Raw genomic sequence first — 18,447 nt, 5'->3', positions numbered from 1 at the left:
AAATTAGCAATTTAACATTTTCCCAAAGTTTTAGAGTTACGGTAATTTACCCCCCACCCCCGCTGAGGCCTGCATAAATTGTCCAGCAATTTCAAGATACAGAACCAAAACACCTAATAAACCTAATAAATTGTGTGTTTATTTCTCCATTTCATTTGAGGGTTGTATGGTCATTCAATGGACACAGCGCTTTAAATTGTGTGTAAATTTAGAATTTGACGTGGAATGCTATGGGAGTGTATCACACAGCATTCCACATAGCAGTCAGATCAATGGATAATCAACAAGTGAAACGACACGCCATACAGACTGCCATTTCATGTCATGGTAATTAGCAGAAGAGAACAGGCTCTTGACTCTCTTTGAGCCTAATTTCTCATTGTCGCCATGAAGGCGCTCCTGATTGGTACACTCCCAGAAGCACAACATTGCATGATTGCAGAAATAAATCACAGGAATCACAGTGGCGAGGAGACGTCGAAACACGGCACAAACACAATCAAATGTTGAAAATATGTATGAATCCTTCTTACATAATGCTGCTGTTTTCCAAGACCTCCCATGCCATCTCATTGCTGAGGGACCCGAGATACATGGATGACCTGGAAAACAGTTATTTTGGAAGAGACAGCTAGTGAAATTAATCATTGCAGGCAAGACATTTAATTCATTAAAACGGCCCTTTCATACACAAATATTCCCGACCTTCAGCAAAGGTTTAATTCTACGTACATTTCCCCACAGAATCAAGAAATATAAGGCTATGTTCACACAAAGCTTTTTTTTTTTTTGAGGCATACAAAAATTCTGCGTTTTTCAAGCTGAAATTTCTTCAGAAAGCACTTATTTGGGGGACAGTTTTTCGCTATGTGCACACAGAGTTATTAGAAAAGTTTTTGGAGCAAAAACATTGCAAATCCAAATCCAAATCTCAAAATTAGTCAAAAGCCTGGAGTTTCTGCTCTGAAAACTCAGCAAAAGACTGTGCTTTGAAGATATTTTTTTTTACTGTTTTTATAGCTTTTGATTTCATAGTTCATAGTTTGGAGCACTTCGAATCAGGAATCACTGTAAAGAAGTTACATGCATTTCTTTTCCCATTAGTTATTTTTCAAAACCTCTTCAATGAGAAAAAACCTCCTCATATGGATAGAAGAGTGGCTTTCCCATACTTATTAACGAGAGAGAGAGTTTCACGAGGATTTTGAAGCAGATTTACTCCAATAACTCCTCAAAAAAAATCAGTGTCAACATAGCCCCAGTCCCCTAATTATTCCTTTAGGCAATCAGAATTCTACGGTTATGTTCACACGTTGCGTCTTTGCTGCATTTTTTTCTGCAGACAAAACCTGCTCTCTTGGCAGTAAAAAAGCTGCTTACAAAAAGCAAGTTTTTGTTGCATTTTTTTACTGAATATTTCCTGTGGTTTTTATGGTCTCTTATGCATGCTGATAAAATTTAGTTCTCCCCAAAAATCATGATGCAACTTAGGCTACTTTCACACTAGCGTTAACTGCAATCCGTCACAATGCGTCGTTTTGCAGAAAAAAACGCATCCTGCAAAAGTGCTTGCAGGATGCGTTTTTTCCCCATAGACTTGTATTGACGACGCATTGCGACGGATTGCCACACGTCGCATCCGTCGTGCGACGGATGCGTCGTGCTTTGGCGGACCGTCGGGAGCAAAAAACGCTACATGTAATGTTTTTTGCTCCTGACGGACCGCTTTTTCCAACCGCGCATGCGCGGCCGGAACTCCGCCCCCACCTCCCCGCACCTCACAATGGGGCAGCGGATGCGCCGGAGAAATGCATCCGCTGCCTCCGTTGTGCAGTGCGTTAAACGCTAGCGACGGAATCTCTGCCCGACGCATTGCGACGGGGAGATTCCGACGCTAGTGTGAAAGTAGCCTAAGGTTTGTGCACCAAAAACGCAGCAAAACCTGATACCTGCGTTTTATTGCTGCTTTTTTTTTTTTCACTTACTCATTGCTTTCTATGGGTGAGAAAACGCTGAAAAAACGCTGAAAGCGACACATTGCAGTTTTCAAGAACGCAACAGTTCTGCAGTTCAGTCAGGAAAAAACCAACAATGTTTGTGCATGAAATATATTGAAATCTCACAGCTTTAGCTGGTACTGTAAAATTCAGCTTAAAATTTGCTTTAAAAAAACACAGCAAAAACGCAACGTGTGAACATAGCCTTAAAGTTGTTTTTGAACTATGTTACATATTTGATAGATACCAAATGAAAAACGCTAAAGGTCTTTACAGTGCTCACAAAACTTATATCACTGAATGCAAAGCTACTGTATATCCATTGCTGCGCTTTTTGGCTTAAGTTTCAGATTTCACTATGGATCCATATGAATTGGGAGGATCAGGATGATCGTGGTTATATCTCACACCTCTCAAGATAAATAAATCTGGAGTACTAATAAAATAGAATTATGGAAGAATAGTAATATCAGAAGATTCAAACATTAAAAACCGTGAATCACCATTAATAAATAATGCTGAATCTGGCTTTAATAGCCCTTTGGAGAGTTCGCAACAATAGGAGACTTTTTTCACTATTCATAAAAAAAAGAGATTGTGGCAGTAATAATGATCACTTATAAAATAATGCTGTCTGTAATATTTGTAAAATAATTATATATATATATATATATATATATATATCTATACACACACATATATATATATATATAATTATTTTACAAATATATATATATATATATATATATATATATATATATATATATATATATATATATATATATATATATATACACACAGAGGGTGAAATAGGTATTGAACATTTTACCAATTTTCTAAATAAATATATTCCTAAAGGTGCTATGGACTTGAAATTCTCACCAGATGTTGGTAGCAGCTAAAATACCACACATGCACACACACACACGCATGCACGGACCACGCATGCATGCAAACACACTCAGAGGGATGCACACTACGCACATGGACGAACATTACTGAGCAGCAATATTGGTCAGGGGAAAAATGCCTCATAGTAAGATTGTCATTATTGCTTACTATACAGGGAGTTTTCATCACTGAAGCTGCTGAGGTAAAGTGAAAGCTGAGCTCTGATTGGTTGCTATGGGCAACTAGACAACAATTTTACGACAAATTAGTATAATGACAAAATAATAAAAATTTAAAGTGGGAAAAAATTTTTTACTGTAGCACTCTGAAAATGTCAATTTCAGGGTGACACTGAAAATTTTACTTTAGCTACCGTAACAAACAATTTAACATATTTACCTCGAGCCAAGCCGCGGGTATTCTACTAGTTAAACATAAAATAAGCGGTCTATCTGATCCTGTAAGACCCGGTCCATTCACATATTACATGCATAGCCTTGTATTTGAATGTTACAGCGAATATGAGCAAAAGGCGACAATTTTCCTGCAAATTCAGTTACTTGCTGGAGGTGACGGGAGCGGATTTTATACTCTGTGATGAGAGATCCCCTTCAATTGGCTATATATGTCGGTTCATGCATATATACTGCTCAAACAATGAATGCGAAAAACATAAATTTATGATGTTGAACACCACGACCATGCACAGTGCCAGAAGCTTAAGGCCATGTTCCAACATTCAGTATTTGCTCAGTATTTTACATCAGTATTTGTAAGCCAAAACCAGGAGTGGAACAATCCAAGGAAAAGTATAAGGCCGGTGTCACACTTAGCGTAGGAAAATACGGTCCGTTTTTTACTGCAGAGATACACAGAAATGTTCAGTGAGACATATATATTCATATTTAATACAGAGCTAGATACCATAAAAGTCAGTAATTCAATTGCCGGCTTTTGCCATCTCCTTATCAAACCCGACAGGATACGAGACATGGTTTACATACAGTAAACCATTTCATATCCGTTATATTTTTACATATTCCTCACTAATAATGTTAGAAGTGTCTGTGTGTTAAATTTGGGAGCTCATTTGGGAGGTCATTACGAGTTCATAGACATCAAACATGTCTAGGTTCTCTTTTATCTAAGTGGTGAAAAAAAATTCCAAACTTTGCTATGAAAACAAAAATTGCGCCATTTTCCGATAGCCATAGCGTCTCCAATTTTCATGATCTGGGGTCGGTTGAGGGCTTATTTTTTGCGTGCCGAGCTGGCATTTTTATTGATACCATTTTGGTGTAGATACGATCTTTTGATCGCCCGTTATTGCATTTTAATGCAATGTCGCGGCAACCAAAAAAACGTAATTCTGGCATTTCAAATTTTTTTCTCGCTACGTCGTTTAGCGATCAGGTTAATCCTTTTTTTATTGATAGATCGGGCGATTCTGAACGTGGCGATGCCAAATATGTGTAGGTTTGATTTTTTTTTTTTTATTGATTTATTTTGAACAGGGCGAAAGTGGGGTGATTTAAACTTCTATATTATTTTTATTTTTTTCACATTTTTTTAAACTTTCTTTTTTTTTTACTTTTGCCATGCTTCAACAGCCTCCATGGGAGGCTAGAAGCTAGCACAACTCGATCGACTCTGCTACATAGCAGCGATCATCAGATCGCTGCTATGTAGCTGAATTGCAGGTGTGCTATGAGTGGCGACCACAGGGTGGCACTCACAGCAGGCCGGGATCAGTAACCATAGAGGTCTCAAGGACCTCTATGGTTACCCTTCTGATGCATCGCTGACCCCCGATCATGTGACGGGGGTGAGCGATGCGCTCATTTCTGGCCGGAAGCACCGGTTAAATGCCGCTGTCAGCGTTTGACAGCGGCATTTAACTAGTTAATAGCGGTGAGTGAATCGCGATTTCACCCGCCGCTATTGCGGGCACATGTCAGCTGTTCAAAACAGCTGACATGTCCTGGCTTTGATGCGGGCTCACCGCCGGAGCCCTGCATCAAAGAGGGGGATCTGACCTCGGACGTACTATCCCGTCCGAGGTCAGAAAGGGGTTAAGCCTGGCCCATGGTGGCATAAACTCATATGAACTCTAACTTGGGAAAATATTCAGAAAAATTCCTACGCTAGAGTTCATATGAGTTTATGCCACCAGGGGGCGCATCCCCTCAAGTCAACAAAGCTGCTTTCCATTATTGGATTAATAATGCATAGGCGTCTTATTGACATCTCTCCATTATTAACCAGGCTTAATGTCACCTTACATTAGCAAGGTGAAATTAACCCTTTATTACCCCATATCCCACCGCTATTCGGGAGTGGGAAGAGAGGCTAAGTGCCAGAGAAGGCGCATCTTACAGATGTGCCTTTTCTGGGGTGGCTGGGGGCAGAAGCCCACGCCCACTGGCTGGGGGGCAGGAGCCCACACCAGTTTTTTCAGTGATTTAACCCTTTAACACCTAGAGCTCCCAAATTTTACACACAGACACTGTTATATACTGCGTGGGCTGTGTTATATACTGCGTGGGCTGTGTTATATACTGCGTGGGCTGTGTTATATACTGCGTGGGCTGTGTTATATACTGCGTGGGCTGTGTTATATACTGCGTGGGCTGTGTTATATACTGCGTGGGCTGTGTTATATACTGCGTGGGCTGTGTTATATACTGCGTGGGCTGTGTTATATACTGCGTGGGCTGTGTTATATACTGCGTGGGCTGTGTTATATACTGCGTGGGCTGTGTTATATACTGCGTGGGCTGTGTTATATACTGCGTGGGCTGTGTTATATACTGCGTGGGCTGTGTTATATACTGCGTGGGCTGTGTTATATACTGCGTGGGCTGTGTTATATACTGCGTGGCCTGTGCTATACATTACGTGGCCTGTGTTATATACTACATGGCTGTGTTATATACTGCATGGCTGCTATGTACTACGTGGCCTGTGCTATATACTATGTGACTGCTATGTACATCCATACATATTCTACAATACCCGATGCGTTAGAATCAGGCCAACATCTAGTCATACACATAATTACCTGGAGAACAGTTTTCATTTCTAGAGACTTTTGGCATGAAGTCTGCAGCCTACACATCCACCTATGCACACACATTGCTGGCAGTACCACTGATAATAATAAATGATTATTCATGAAAAATTATTAGAGGGATAATTTTATTCATATTAATGTAAAAGTTTCAGTACGCTTTGCTTGGTGAAAGTTTGCATCGACAAGGAAGAGGACACAAGAGCTTTACCTCTAATGTATACCCTATGAAGATTTCTAAATGGGAAAACTTTTCAGGGTGCTGTGGAAATACTCAATATATATATATTACAAAAAGTAAAAAACTGCCACTTTTTCCAATAGGTCAATAAAATAAGATCACGTCCTTCGAGAAGGTAGATCCGTTGGCATTCACATGAAGGCCATGGACATCTTTGTATGTTTAATTCATTTATTATGAGATATAAAATATTCCTAAAACTTAATTTAATTTAAATATTTTAGCTGTTTTACTTCTGGAGCTTTCATGGATTAAAATGGACTAAAGCACCAAAAAATAATTGAACGCATTGCCAAAATGCCACAAAAGTATATTATTCATTGTATGTAAATATTAAAGGAAAATAATTGAAGAACTTATAGAAAACTAAATAAAAACATAAGTAACCACCAATAAATAGACACAAATATAAAAACATACTCCACCAAGTAGTAGCTAATAACCAGGAGTTCGGGAAAACAATGTGTTTTGTCAGTAGGTGTTTTCTTTTAGCATCAATACCTATTCTCGGGTATAAGAACCAATTAGACACATTTTCTTAAAAAAAACTTTAATGAGAAAGACAGAGAGGTAAAGAAATCCTAAAACCCCCTGACAAAGCAAAAAAAAAAAAGAAGAAGCTTTGACCAGGATTTAATAATACCTTCATTGATGCATATTGGATGGCTGTGTACATGTTTATTCTGATTGATGTTTTTACGATTACTCCGGCTTACCACCCCTTCATGCTCCGCTCCTGAATGAACATTTAAGCTCAAATCAAACCAGGTTTGAGCTTAAATTAATGTTCCCGAAAGAAGAGAGGCAAATGGGAAGTAGCGATGGAATGCCAGAACTCAGAACTGGGAATGAACAGAATTGAGCAGCTTGCAATGTATTGGAATGCATGCATGCAGCAGAAGTCAAATGATCAAAGATGCCCAGTTTTTACATTTTTAGAGTTCATTAACCTTTGCATAATTAAAATGGGAATCTGATCGCTTTCTATGAAAACGTTCATTCAGATATATTGGATACAGTCATATAAATTTCGGGGAAAAAAACATTCAACAATAAAGCAAATCGGGGTATATTTTAAAACCCTTGAACATGCATTAAGCCAATTCCAGGTCATAAGTTATCTATATAAATGAACAGTGTAACATAAAAAAAGCCTTTAAAACTTCACTTTGTGATCTTCATTTAGGCAGATTTTATTTGACTAAATCCGCTCTTTTCTTTTATAGTTCCATTATGTAGAACTTTTTTTTTGCCACAGATGGGAATTGCTAGGTGCAATTAGCAATTTATCTTGCAGAAAACATTTAATTCTTAAGCATATCGGAATAATGCCTTTAGAGGAAAAACAGGGGAGGGGGACCAATTAGCCTGTATCCACATCTGCTTTTGTATTCAGCATAAGCAGTAAAAAAAAAACTTTTAATACATAACTTGAGAAAAACCTTAAAATTAATCTGAAGCTGGCAGATCTGTGAAATGTGGATGTGTTATCTTCTAGGTATGCCACTAATGCCGCGGTGATTGATCGATCTGATAATTGATGAAATTCATTTTTCCTACAAAACTTGGTAGATGTCACCATCATAATTTGAAAAAGAGAATTTATGAATCTTACAGTAGGAAGACGATCTTATTAACACAAACTGATCTGCAGCTCTAAGATTAGATAAAGTATAAACTTGATGCAAACAATGCGCATGTTTCACGGAGCTACCGTGACAGAGAGGAGCCAGAAGACCGCAGAGTTTGATTTCTCTTTCTCCTGCGCTGAATAGAAGCACTTCACCTTCTTAACCCCTTCATGACCCAGCCTATTTTGACCTTAAAGACCTTGCCGTTTTTTGCAATTCTGACCAGTGTCCCTTTATGAGGTAATAACTCAGGAACGCTTCAACGGATCCTAGCGGTTCTGAGATTGTTTTTTCGTGACATATTGGGCTTCATGTTAGTGGTAAATTTAGGTCAATAAATTATGCGTTTATTTGTGATAAAAACGGAAATTTGGCGAAAATTTTGAAAATTTCGCAATTTTCACATTTTGAATTTTTATTCTGTTAAACCAGAGAGATATGTGACACAAAATAGTTAATAAATAACATTTCCCACATGTTTACTTTACATCAGCACAATTTTGGAAACAAAATTTTTTTTTGTTAGGAAGTTATAAGGGTTAAAATTTGACCAGCGATTTGTCATTTTTACAACGAAATTTACAAAACCATTTTTTTTAGGGACCACCTCACATTTGAAGTCAGTTTGAGGGGTCTATATGGCTGAAAATACCCAAAAGTGACACCATTCTAAAAACTGCACCCCTCAAGGTACTCAAAACCACATTCAAGAAGTTTATTAACCCTTCAGGTGCTTCACAGCAGCAGAAGCAACATGGAAGGAAAAAATGAACATTTAACTTTTTAGTCACAAAAATTATCTTTTAGCAACAATTTTTTTATTTTCCCAATGGTAAAAGGAGAAACTGAACCACGAAAGTTGTTGTCCAATTTGTCCTGAGTACGCTGATACCTCATATGTGGGGGTAAACCACTGTTTGGGCGCACGGCAGGGCTTGGAAGGGAAGGAGCGCCATTTGACTTTTTGAATCAAAAATTGGCTCCACTCTTTAGCGGACACCATGTCACGTTTGGAGAGCCCCCGTGTGCCTAAAAATTGGAGCTCCCCCACAAGTGACCCCATTTTGGAAACTAGACGCCCCAAGGAACTTATCTAGATGCATAGTGAGCACTTTGAACCCCCAGGTGCTTCACAAATTAATCCGTAAAAATGAAAAAGTACTTTTTTTTCACAAAAAAATTCTTTTAGCCTCAATTTTTTCATTTTCACATGGGCAACAGGATAAAATGGATACTAAAATTTGTTGGGCAATTTCTCCTGAGTACACCAATACCTCACATGTGGGGGTAAACCACTGTTTGGGCACATGGTAAGGCTCGGAAGGGAAGGAGCGCCATTTGACTTTTTGAATGAAAAATTATTTCCATCGTTAGCGGACACCATGTCGCGTTTGGAGAGCTCCTGTGTGCCTAAACATTGGCGCTCCCCCACAAGTGACCCCATTTTGGAAACTAGACCCCCCAAGGAACTTATTTAGATGCCTAGTGAGCACTTTAAACCCTCAGGTGCTTCACAAATTGATCTGTAAAAATGAAAAAGTACTTTTTTTTCACAAAAAAATTCTTTTCGCCTCAATTTTTTTCATTTTCACATGGGCAGTAGGGTAAAATGGATCATAAAATTTGTTGGGCAATTTCTCCCGAGTACGTCGATACCTCATATGTGGGGGTAAACCACTGTTTGGGCACTCGGCAGGGCTCGGAAGGGAAGGCGCGCCATTTGACTTTTTGAATGGAAAATTAGCTCCAATTGTTAGCGGACACCATGTCGCGTTTGGAGAGCCCCTGTGTGCCTAAACATTGGAGCTCCCCCACAAGTGACCCCATTTTGGAAACTAGACCCCCCAAGGAACTTATCTAGATGCATATTGAGCACTTTAAACCCCCAGGTGCTTCACAGAAGTTTATAACGCAGAGCCATGAAAATAAAAAATAATTTTTCTTTCCTCAAAAATGATTTTTAGCCTGGAATTTCCTATTTTGCCAAGGATAATAGGAGAAATTGGACCCCAAATATTGTTGTCCTGTTTGTCCTGAGTACGCAGATACCCAATATGTGGGGGTAAACCACTGTTTGGGCGCACGGCAGGGCTCGGAAGGGATGGCACGCCATTTGGCTTTTTAAATGGAAAATTAGCTCCAATCATTAGCGGACACCATGTCACGTTTGGAGAGCCCCTGTGTGCCTAAACATTGGAGATCCCCCAGAAATGACACCATTTTGGAAACTAGACCCCCAAAGGAACTAATCTAGATGTGTGGTGAGGACTTTGAACCCCCAAGTGCTTCACAGAAGTTTATAACGCAGAGCCATGAAAAAAAAAAAAAAATTCTTTTCTCAAAAATGATCTTTTAGCCTGCAATTTTTTATTTTCCCAAGGGTAACAGGAGAAATTTGACCCCAAAAGTTGTTGTCCAGTTTCTCCTGAGTACGCTGATACCCCATATGTGGGGGTAAATCACTGTTTGGGCACATGCCGGGGCTCGGAAGTGAAGTAGTGACGTTTTGAAATGCAGACTTTGATGGAATGCTCTGTGGGCGTCACGTTGCGTTTGCAGAGCCCCTGATGTGGCTTAACAGTAGAAACCCCCCACAAGTGACCCCATTTTGGAAACTAGACCCCCAAAGGAACTTATCTAGATGTGTGGTGAGCACTTTGAACCCCCAAGTGCTTCATAGAAGTTTATAATGCAGAGCCGTGAAAATAATAAATACGTTTTCTTTCCTCAAAAATAATTATTTAGCCCAGAATTTTTTATTTTCCCAAGGGTTACAGAAGAAACTGGACCCCAAAAGTTGTTGTCCAGTTTCTCCTGAGTACGCTGATACCCCATATGTGGGGGTAAACCACTGTTTGGGCACATGCCGAGGCTCGGAAGTGAAGTAGTGACGTTTTGAAATGCAGACTTTGATGGAATGCTCTGTGGGCGTCACGTTGCGTTTGCAGAGCCCCTGATGTGGCTTACCAGTAGAAACCCCCCACAAGTGACCGCATTTTGGAAACTAGACCCCGAAAGGAACTTATCTAGATGTGTGGTGAGCACTTTGAACCCCCAAGCGCTTCATAGAAGTTTATAATGCAGAGCCGTGAAAATAATAAATACGTTTTCTTTCCTCAAAAATAATTATTTAGCCCAGAATTTTTTAATTTTCCCAAGGGTAACAGGAGAAATTTGACCCCAATATTTGTTGTCCAGTTTCTCCTGAGTATGGTGATACCCCATATGTGGGGGTAAACTACTGTTTGGGCACATGCCGGGGCTTGGAATTGAAGTAGTGACGTTTTGAAATGCAGACTTTGATGGAATGCTCTGCGGGCGTCACGTTGCGTTTGCAGAGCCCCTGATGTGCCTAAACAGTAGAAACCCCCCACAAGTGACCCCATTTTGGAAACTAGACCCCGAAAGGAACTTATCTAGATGTGTGGTGAGCACTTTGAACCCCCAAGTGCTTCATAGAAGTTTATAATGCAGAGCCGTGAAAATAATAAATACGTTTTCTTTCCTCAAAAATAATTATTTAGCCCAGAATTTTTTATTTTCCCAAGGGTTACAGGGTGTCACGTTGCGTTTGCAGAGCCCCTGGTGTGCCTAAACAGTAGAAACCCCCACAAGTGACCCCATTTTAGAAATTAGACCCCCCAAGGAACTTATCTAGATATGTGGTGAGCACTTTGAACCCCCAAGTGCTTCACAGACGTTTACAACGCAGAGCCGTGAAAATAAAAAATCATTTTTCTTTCCTCAAAAATTATGTTTTAGCAAGCATTTTTTTTGATTCACAAGGGTAACAGGAGAAATTGGACCCCAGTAATTGTTGCGCAGTTTGTCCTGAGTATGCTGGTACCCCATATGTGGGGGTAAACCACTGTTTGGGCACACGTCAGGGCTCGGAAGTGAGGGAGCACCATTTGACTTTTTGAATACGAGATTGGCTGGAATCAATGGTGGCGCCATGTTGCGTTTGGAGACCCCTGATGTGCCTAAACAGTGGTAACCCCTCAATTCTACCTCCAACACTAACCCCAACACACCCCTAACCCTAATCCCAACTGTAGCCATAACCCTAAACACAACCCTAACCGCAACACACCCCTAACCACAACCCTAACCCCAACACACCCCTAACCATAACCACAACCCTAATTCCAACCCTAACCCTAAGGCTATGTGCCCACGTTGAGGATTCGTGTGAGATATTTTCGCACCATTTTTGAAAAATCCGCGGGTAAAAGGCACTGCGTTTTACCTGCGGATTTTCCGCGGATTTCCAGTGTTTTTTGTGCGGATTTCACCTGCGGATTCCTATTGAGGAACAGGTGTAAAACGCTGCGGAATCCGCACAAAGAATTGACATGCTGCGGTAAATACAACGCAGCGTTTCCGCGTGGTATTTTCTGCACCATGGGCACAGCGGATTTGGTTTCCATATGTTTACATGGTACTGTAAACCTGATGGAACACTGCTGCGAATCCGCAGCCAAATCCGCACCGTGTGCACATAGCCTAATTCTAAAGGTATGTGCACACGCTGCGGAAAACGCTGCGGATCCGCAGCAGTTTCCCATGAGTTTACAGTTCAATGTAAACCTACGGGAAACAAAAATCGCTGTGCCCATGCTGCGGAAAAACTGCACGGAAACGCAGCGGTTTACATTCCGCAGCATGTCACTTCTTTGTGCGGATTCCGCAGCGGTTTTACAACTGCTCAAATAGAAAATCGCAGTTGTAAAACCGCAGTGAAATGCGCAGAAAAACCGCAGTAAATCCGCCATAAATCCGCAGCGGTTTAGCACTGCGGATTTATCAAATCCGCAGCGGAAAAATCCGCAGAGGACCAGAATACGTGTGCACATACCGAAACCCTACCCCTAGCCCTAACCCTACCCCTAGCCCTAACCCTAACCCTACCCCTAGCCCTAACCCTACCCCTAGCCCTAACCCTAGCCCTAACCCTAACCCTACCCCTAACCCTACCCCTAACCCTATTCTAACATTAGTGGAAAAAAAAAATTTCTTTATTTTTTTATTGTCCCTACCTATGGGGGTGACAAAGGGGGGGGGGTCATTTATTATTTTTTTTATTTTGATCACTGACATAGATTATATCTCAGTGATCAAAATGCACTTTGGAACGAATCTGCCGGCCGGCAGATTCGGCGGGCGCACTGCGCATGCGCCCGCCATTTTGGAAGATGGCGGCGCCCAGGGAGAAGACGGACGGGACCCCGGCTGGATCGGTAAGTATGATGGGGTGGGGGGGACCACGGGGGGGGGGATCGGAGCACGGGGGGGGAATCGGAGTGCGGGAGGGGTGGAACGGAGCACGGGGGGCGTGGAACGGAGCACGGGGGGGCTGGAATGGAGCACGGGGGGGTGGAACGGAGCACCGGGGGGGTGGATCGGAGTGCAGGGGGGGTGATTGGAGCACGGGGGGGTGATTGGAGCACGGGGGGAGCGGACAAGAGCACGGGGGGGAGCGGAGCACTGGACGGAGGGGAGCCGGAGCAGTGTACCGGCCAGATCGGAGGGCTGGGGGGGCGATCGGAGGGGTGGGGTGGGGGCACACTAGTATTTCCAGCCATGGCCGATGATATTTCAGCATCGGCCATGGCTGGATTGTAATATTTCACCCGTTATAATGGGTGAAATATTACAAATCGCTCTGATTGGCAGTTTCACTTTCAACAGCCAATCAGAGCGATCGTAGCCACGAGGGGGTGAAGCCACCCCCCCTGGGCTAAACTACCACTCCCCCTGTCCCTGCAGATCGGTGAAATGGGAGTTAACCCTTTCACCCGATCTGCAGGGACGCGATCTTTCCATGACGCCGCATAGGCGTCATGGGTCGGAATGGCACCGACTTTCATGACGCCTACGTGGCGTCAAAGGTCGGGAAGGGGTTAATAAAAGGTGCAAATTTCTTCTGGCAGTTCAGGGGTTAATCGGCCATGTTGGGAGGTCTGGGAGACTGGGCTTTCAGCTGAGCACTGTTAGCCACACCCATCCCCTATATAATCTAGGTCCTGACTGACACACATTGTCAGAGGTAGCTTATGCTGCATGGCTGGGAGGATAGTAGTTGGTGGTTATATGAGAAGGCGTTAGGTGGATTTATCTGTGACTGTTTGGTTTTGTGAGTGTGATAATCCCCTTTCTTCTCCTACTTTGGTTTTTCCCCATCCTAGACTCCCCGATACATACCTGTTTTATGTAAGTGTATGTTTGTATGCCTGGTATTTTCCATTTTCCCTGTTCGTGTTACCTTGTTAGTCTGGTTGGTGTTCTACGGTGCACTAGTACGCTTCTCTTTCCTGGGGAGGGAAGGGTACAGACGGAGGGCAGATTCAGCAGATTAAGGCAAGGTATGTGGCCCCAGCATCTTCACCTTCAGAAGTAACCAGGAAGCAGGGCGAGCTAGGGTGCCCCCTAGCATTAGGGATAGGGGAAGAGCTCCTGGTCCCGGGTCACCCGACAACAGAGTCGTGGAAGTTTACTATAAGAAAGTGACTAGGTTGTATAATCCGTGCAATACGACAGCCATGCTCGATGCATAAATGGCTGACGGAAGTATAAAGAAAGGTTCACATATGGTAGAATTTTTGTTGATTTGTGGTGTGAATTTTGGCCCATAAATCCATAGAATGTAACAGTCCAATACATAAGAATGGGCTTTTTATAACCGATCAACGGTAGAATGATTCCTCCCCGTCGGAACTTGATAGAAAGGACAACATTTTAATACATTTTTGCTCAAAACCCCATAATGTTACAGAATGTGGTTGCCATTATGAGCTGTAAATTATTTTAAGCATTCCGTTGTTGTATTTTCAAACTTCAACCAGGTTTGCTGACCGTCCAGAAATTCCTGGACAGCCCATAAAGTTAGGTCACTTTTTTCCAGTCATTAAAAAAATTTGATGCTAACGTAAGTTTTTGGAAACTATAGAAGCTTGTTCAGATTTTTCATAACTGTAATTACCATCATTTGATAGTTCATAGTGAATGCAGATAATGTCTTGATATGAGAATTATGGGCTGTAGACATGAATCGCTATATAATCTTACTGATTTATTATGGTTATCTAATGTGTCCACGAGAAATGTTGGTGGTCTGTGATTTTATTTTTAGACGCTGTCCAGGAAAAATAAAAAATCAAATTGATAACAATGGCATTAAATGATGCCAAAGCCCTACTTACCTCAATAGGAAACAAAACAATCAGGGATTAAAACTCAATATTCCCTGATCCTAACATCCAACTCATCTGTTGAGTGATACAACCCTTACACATAAGATAGCTCTCCAGTCTCACCAAAAACAGTGGGTTTGTCTGTAGCCACTTTGTGCATACCTCTGACTGAAAGCCGCCAACTCCCAGGAAGAATAAAGTCCATATTCTCCTGGTAGCCGCGCTTTAAGTGTGGCGGTTGGGCAGATTAAGTCTATATCTGCAGGTTAATAGCATTTGGGGACATGACAACTTCCCTTTAACCACATCCTGTCACCTCACAGGCCTTTGTATATCATAATAGACATGCAACTTACCATTAAATAAGACAGTGAAACTTCACTCTGGGATTGCGATTTAGCAACTACCGCTATCTAACCGTTCGTTTCCTTCGGATTGCAAAGATGTAGCAGAAGAAACTTAGCACTGTCAGGGTTTGTCAAAAGTGACCTCTGTAAGTAAAGAGTGTGACAGAGGGAGATTTCTCCCTCTGTCACTGCATTAGCTCCTTGCAACAAGATTTCGAGGAGCTGCTGGTTTGGTTGCTTTGACACCTATAGGACTAATAATGGTCTCCAGATGTGCCCTAGATGAAAGCCTAAAAGAGTGTGCACTATCTATTAAGCAGCCTGTCAATAAAACGTCAGATAAAAGTATTTTCCTAAACTATTATACTGATGAGCTATCCTTATGATTGGTCAATAAATATCAGATGGGTATCTTCCGCCAATTAAAGGGAATCTGTCACCTACTTTTTCGTATATAAGCTTCGGCCACCACCATCAGGGGCTTATCTACAGCATTCTGTAATGCTGTACATAAGCCCCCGAAGTAACTCGAAAGATAAGAAAAACAAGTTTTATTATACTCACCTGGGGGGCGGTCCGATCCAGCCCAATGGGAGGCGCCGGACCGCGACGCCCATCTTCATGCGATGACGTCCTCTTCCTTGCTTCCTGTCGCGGCTCCGGCGCAGGCATGCTTTATCTGCCGTGTTGAGGGCAGAGCAAAGTACTGCTGTGCACAGGTGCTGGGCTTCTCAGACCTTTCCGGGCACCTGCGCACTGCAGTACTTTACGCTGCCCTCAACAGGGCAGATAAAGCACGCCTGCGCAGGAGCCGCAACAAGAAGCAAGGAAGAGGACGTCATCGCATGAAGATGGGAGGTGCTAGACCCAGACCGCGACGCCCATCGGACCGTCTCCCAGGTGAGTATAATCTAACTTGGTTTTGTTATCTTTCAGGTTACATCGGGGGCTTATCTACAGCATTACAGAATGCTGTAGATAAGCCCCTGACGGCGGTGGCCGAAGCTTATATACGAAAAAAGTAGGTGACAGATTCCCTTCAAAGGTAATAGGAGCTGAGCTGCAGTACTCGAGAAAAGGAAATACACACTTTATGGAGTTGTGGGATTTCAGATACATCCACTGCGTACCTCCTGCGACCACAAAGCCTGCTGAAAGCTGATCGGTGGGCTGCTGGGAGTCAGGCATTGATGATCAGCTGTAAGGATAAGTGATCAATGTCGTAGTCCTGAATAAACCCATCAATCAAGGCAGGACTCATACTGTTCCTATATATGAATTTTTTTTTTACTAATGACTGATTTTTGTGCTTTGGTACTCTACAGCTAGTAGTTGGCATCTATGATATCACTAGATCATTTGGAAATAGAGGGACCCAAAACCGCAAGGAACTCACGAACTTTCAATGATTTGTCGGGACTCTGGATTATAGAGACACTAACTGACTTGATGCTATGAAACACATATTAAGGTATGGTCACATAGTTATTTATGAAGATGTTGAAGCAAATTCTACAAAATCCACATCAACAAATTCTTTCGATTCTTTTTCAATAACATTATTGACGAAAAACAGAGAAGAAACGTCTATGGTGCACATTTTCAGCATGTAAAAAGAAGCAGCAAGTCAATTCTCGAGGCCTGAAAAAAATATCAAAAGTTGACTACTAAATCAAACGATGAGAAGCATTAAAGAAGAAAATGCCCTCTGCACAAAGAAAACAACAAAAAAACACATCAAGTGAACTCAATAGAACAAACATTTTTGAGGGATTTTTTTTTCATGTAAATTTTCCTACATGGATTTACCAGCCAGAAACTCCCACAAGAATCTCTAATATAGAGCAGACCGTAACGATCACCTTCTGATGGAAGCCTAAAATGAGCTGTGGGTTGTCCAACTTGACAACCCCTTTGGGGAATGTTCACATGTTGCATTTTTGCCATGTTTTTTTTTGCAGCATTTTACTTTCCCAGCATAAGGAATGATATTTCTTACATTTGCAATTTAAAATCTGAAGCATATCAATCGTTTCAGCATTTCTGCAGTGTTTTTCACACATTTCAGTGAATGGAGAAAACAAAAATGCATTAAAAAAAGCACGCAAAAACATGTATTGTTTATGATGCATTTTGCCAGCCAAGAGACAAGTTTTTGATGCAGCAAATACTTAACGTGTGTGCATACACTTACATAGATTTTTGCCTATGCTCATTTCTGCATCGGGAGGTGGTCAGGTTGGTGACATCACATCTACTGATACCTGCCTGCTACATGCGCAATCCACAAATATTGTGCAACAGCCGTATTCAACAGGTTATTAGAGGTGCGCCATACCTGCCGATCACTACACTACGCAGCAGGAATCAGTAGATGTAACGTCAACAGCCCAACACCTCCCAATGCAGAAGAAAGAGGAGCCAGAATACCCCTTGAAGATTAGTCAGGCCTCGGTTCTCTAGATCTGCACCTTATGTTTTCTTTCCAGCTTCCTAGCTCCTTTCTTCTGAGCTAAAAAGTAGACAAATCTAAAGAAAACAATACAAATTGAGTGTTTTGGGTTTCTTCTTTTCAAAAAAATGAATCCCCTCTTTTGAACACAGACAGCTACTTTAATTACTGCCTCACAACATTAAATCGCCAGTCAGCACTTTAATGATCATTCATCACCATCTCCATTCATGGCGTGCCTTACATCGAGTCCTAACAATGCTGGCTTCACAGCTATTACTGACAACGTAGATTCGCGGCTACCTATCTCTGACAGCTAATAACTCCATTTCTGTCACATCACTTGTAACCCGTCTTTTTTTTCCATTAACGTACATGGGCAGTTGGCATCTTTTCTTCTCAGTGAAACAAAAGAAAAAGCTAGAATCAGTTTATGGATTACTGGATGCTTCCATTTTAGGTGACTGTTTCTCTAAATCTCAAGATGAATTTCTTCCAATTTACTTAATCAACTTCATTTAGGAAGCAAATATGTGAGCTATGGAACCATTGCAGATATGACCATCCATGTTTAGGCACTATCGATTTTTTAGTTGGGTGGAAGGGAGAACCAAACACAAGGACC

The 18,447-nt window shown here is 41.7% G+C and overlaps 1 protein-coding gene across 4 annotated transcripts in view; it reads right to left on the bottom strand.

Moving 5' to 3' along the window:
* Nucleotides 1-18,447, bottom strand: part of DIP2C (disco interacting protein 2 homolog C) — a 492,724-nt gene that overhangs the window by 263,446 nt on the left and 210,831 nt on the right. For 2 of the 4 annotated variants that reach the window (XM_069729706.1, XM_069729708.1), the window contains exon 2: nt 534-602. The exons of the other annotated variants lie outside the window; for them this stretch is intronic. In XM_069729706.1, the coding sequence (XP_069585807.1) occupies nt 534-602 (69 nt within the window). The remainder of the gene's footprint in view (nt 1-533; nt 603-18,447) is intronic. 4 annotated transcript variants of the gene reach the window in all.

This window comes from Ranitomeya imitator, chromosome 6 (assembly GCF_032444005.1).
Source record: "Ranitomeya imitator isolate aRanImi1 chromosome 6, aRanImi1.pri, whole genome shotgun sequence".
In the NCBI taxonomy this organism is placed as follows: domain Eukaryota; kingdom Metazoa; phylum Chordata; class Amphibia; order Anura; family Dendrobatidae; genus Ranitomeya; species Ranitomeya imitator.
The sequence above is the reverse complement of the archived record's forward strand: the minus strand, read 5'-3'. Positions and strand labels throughout refer to the sequence as shown.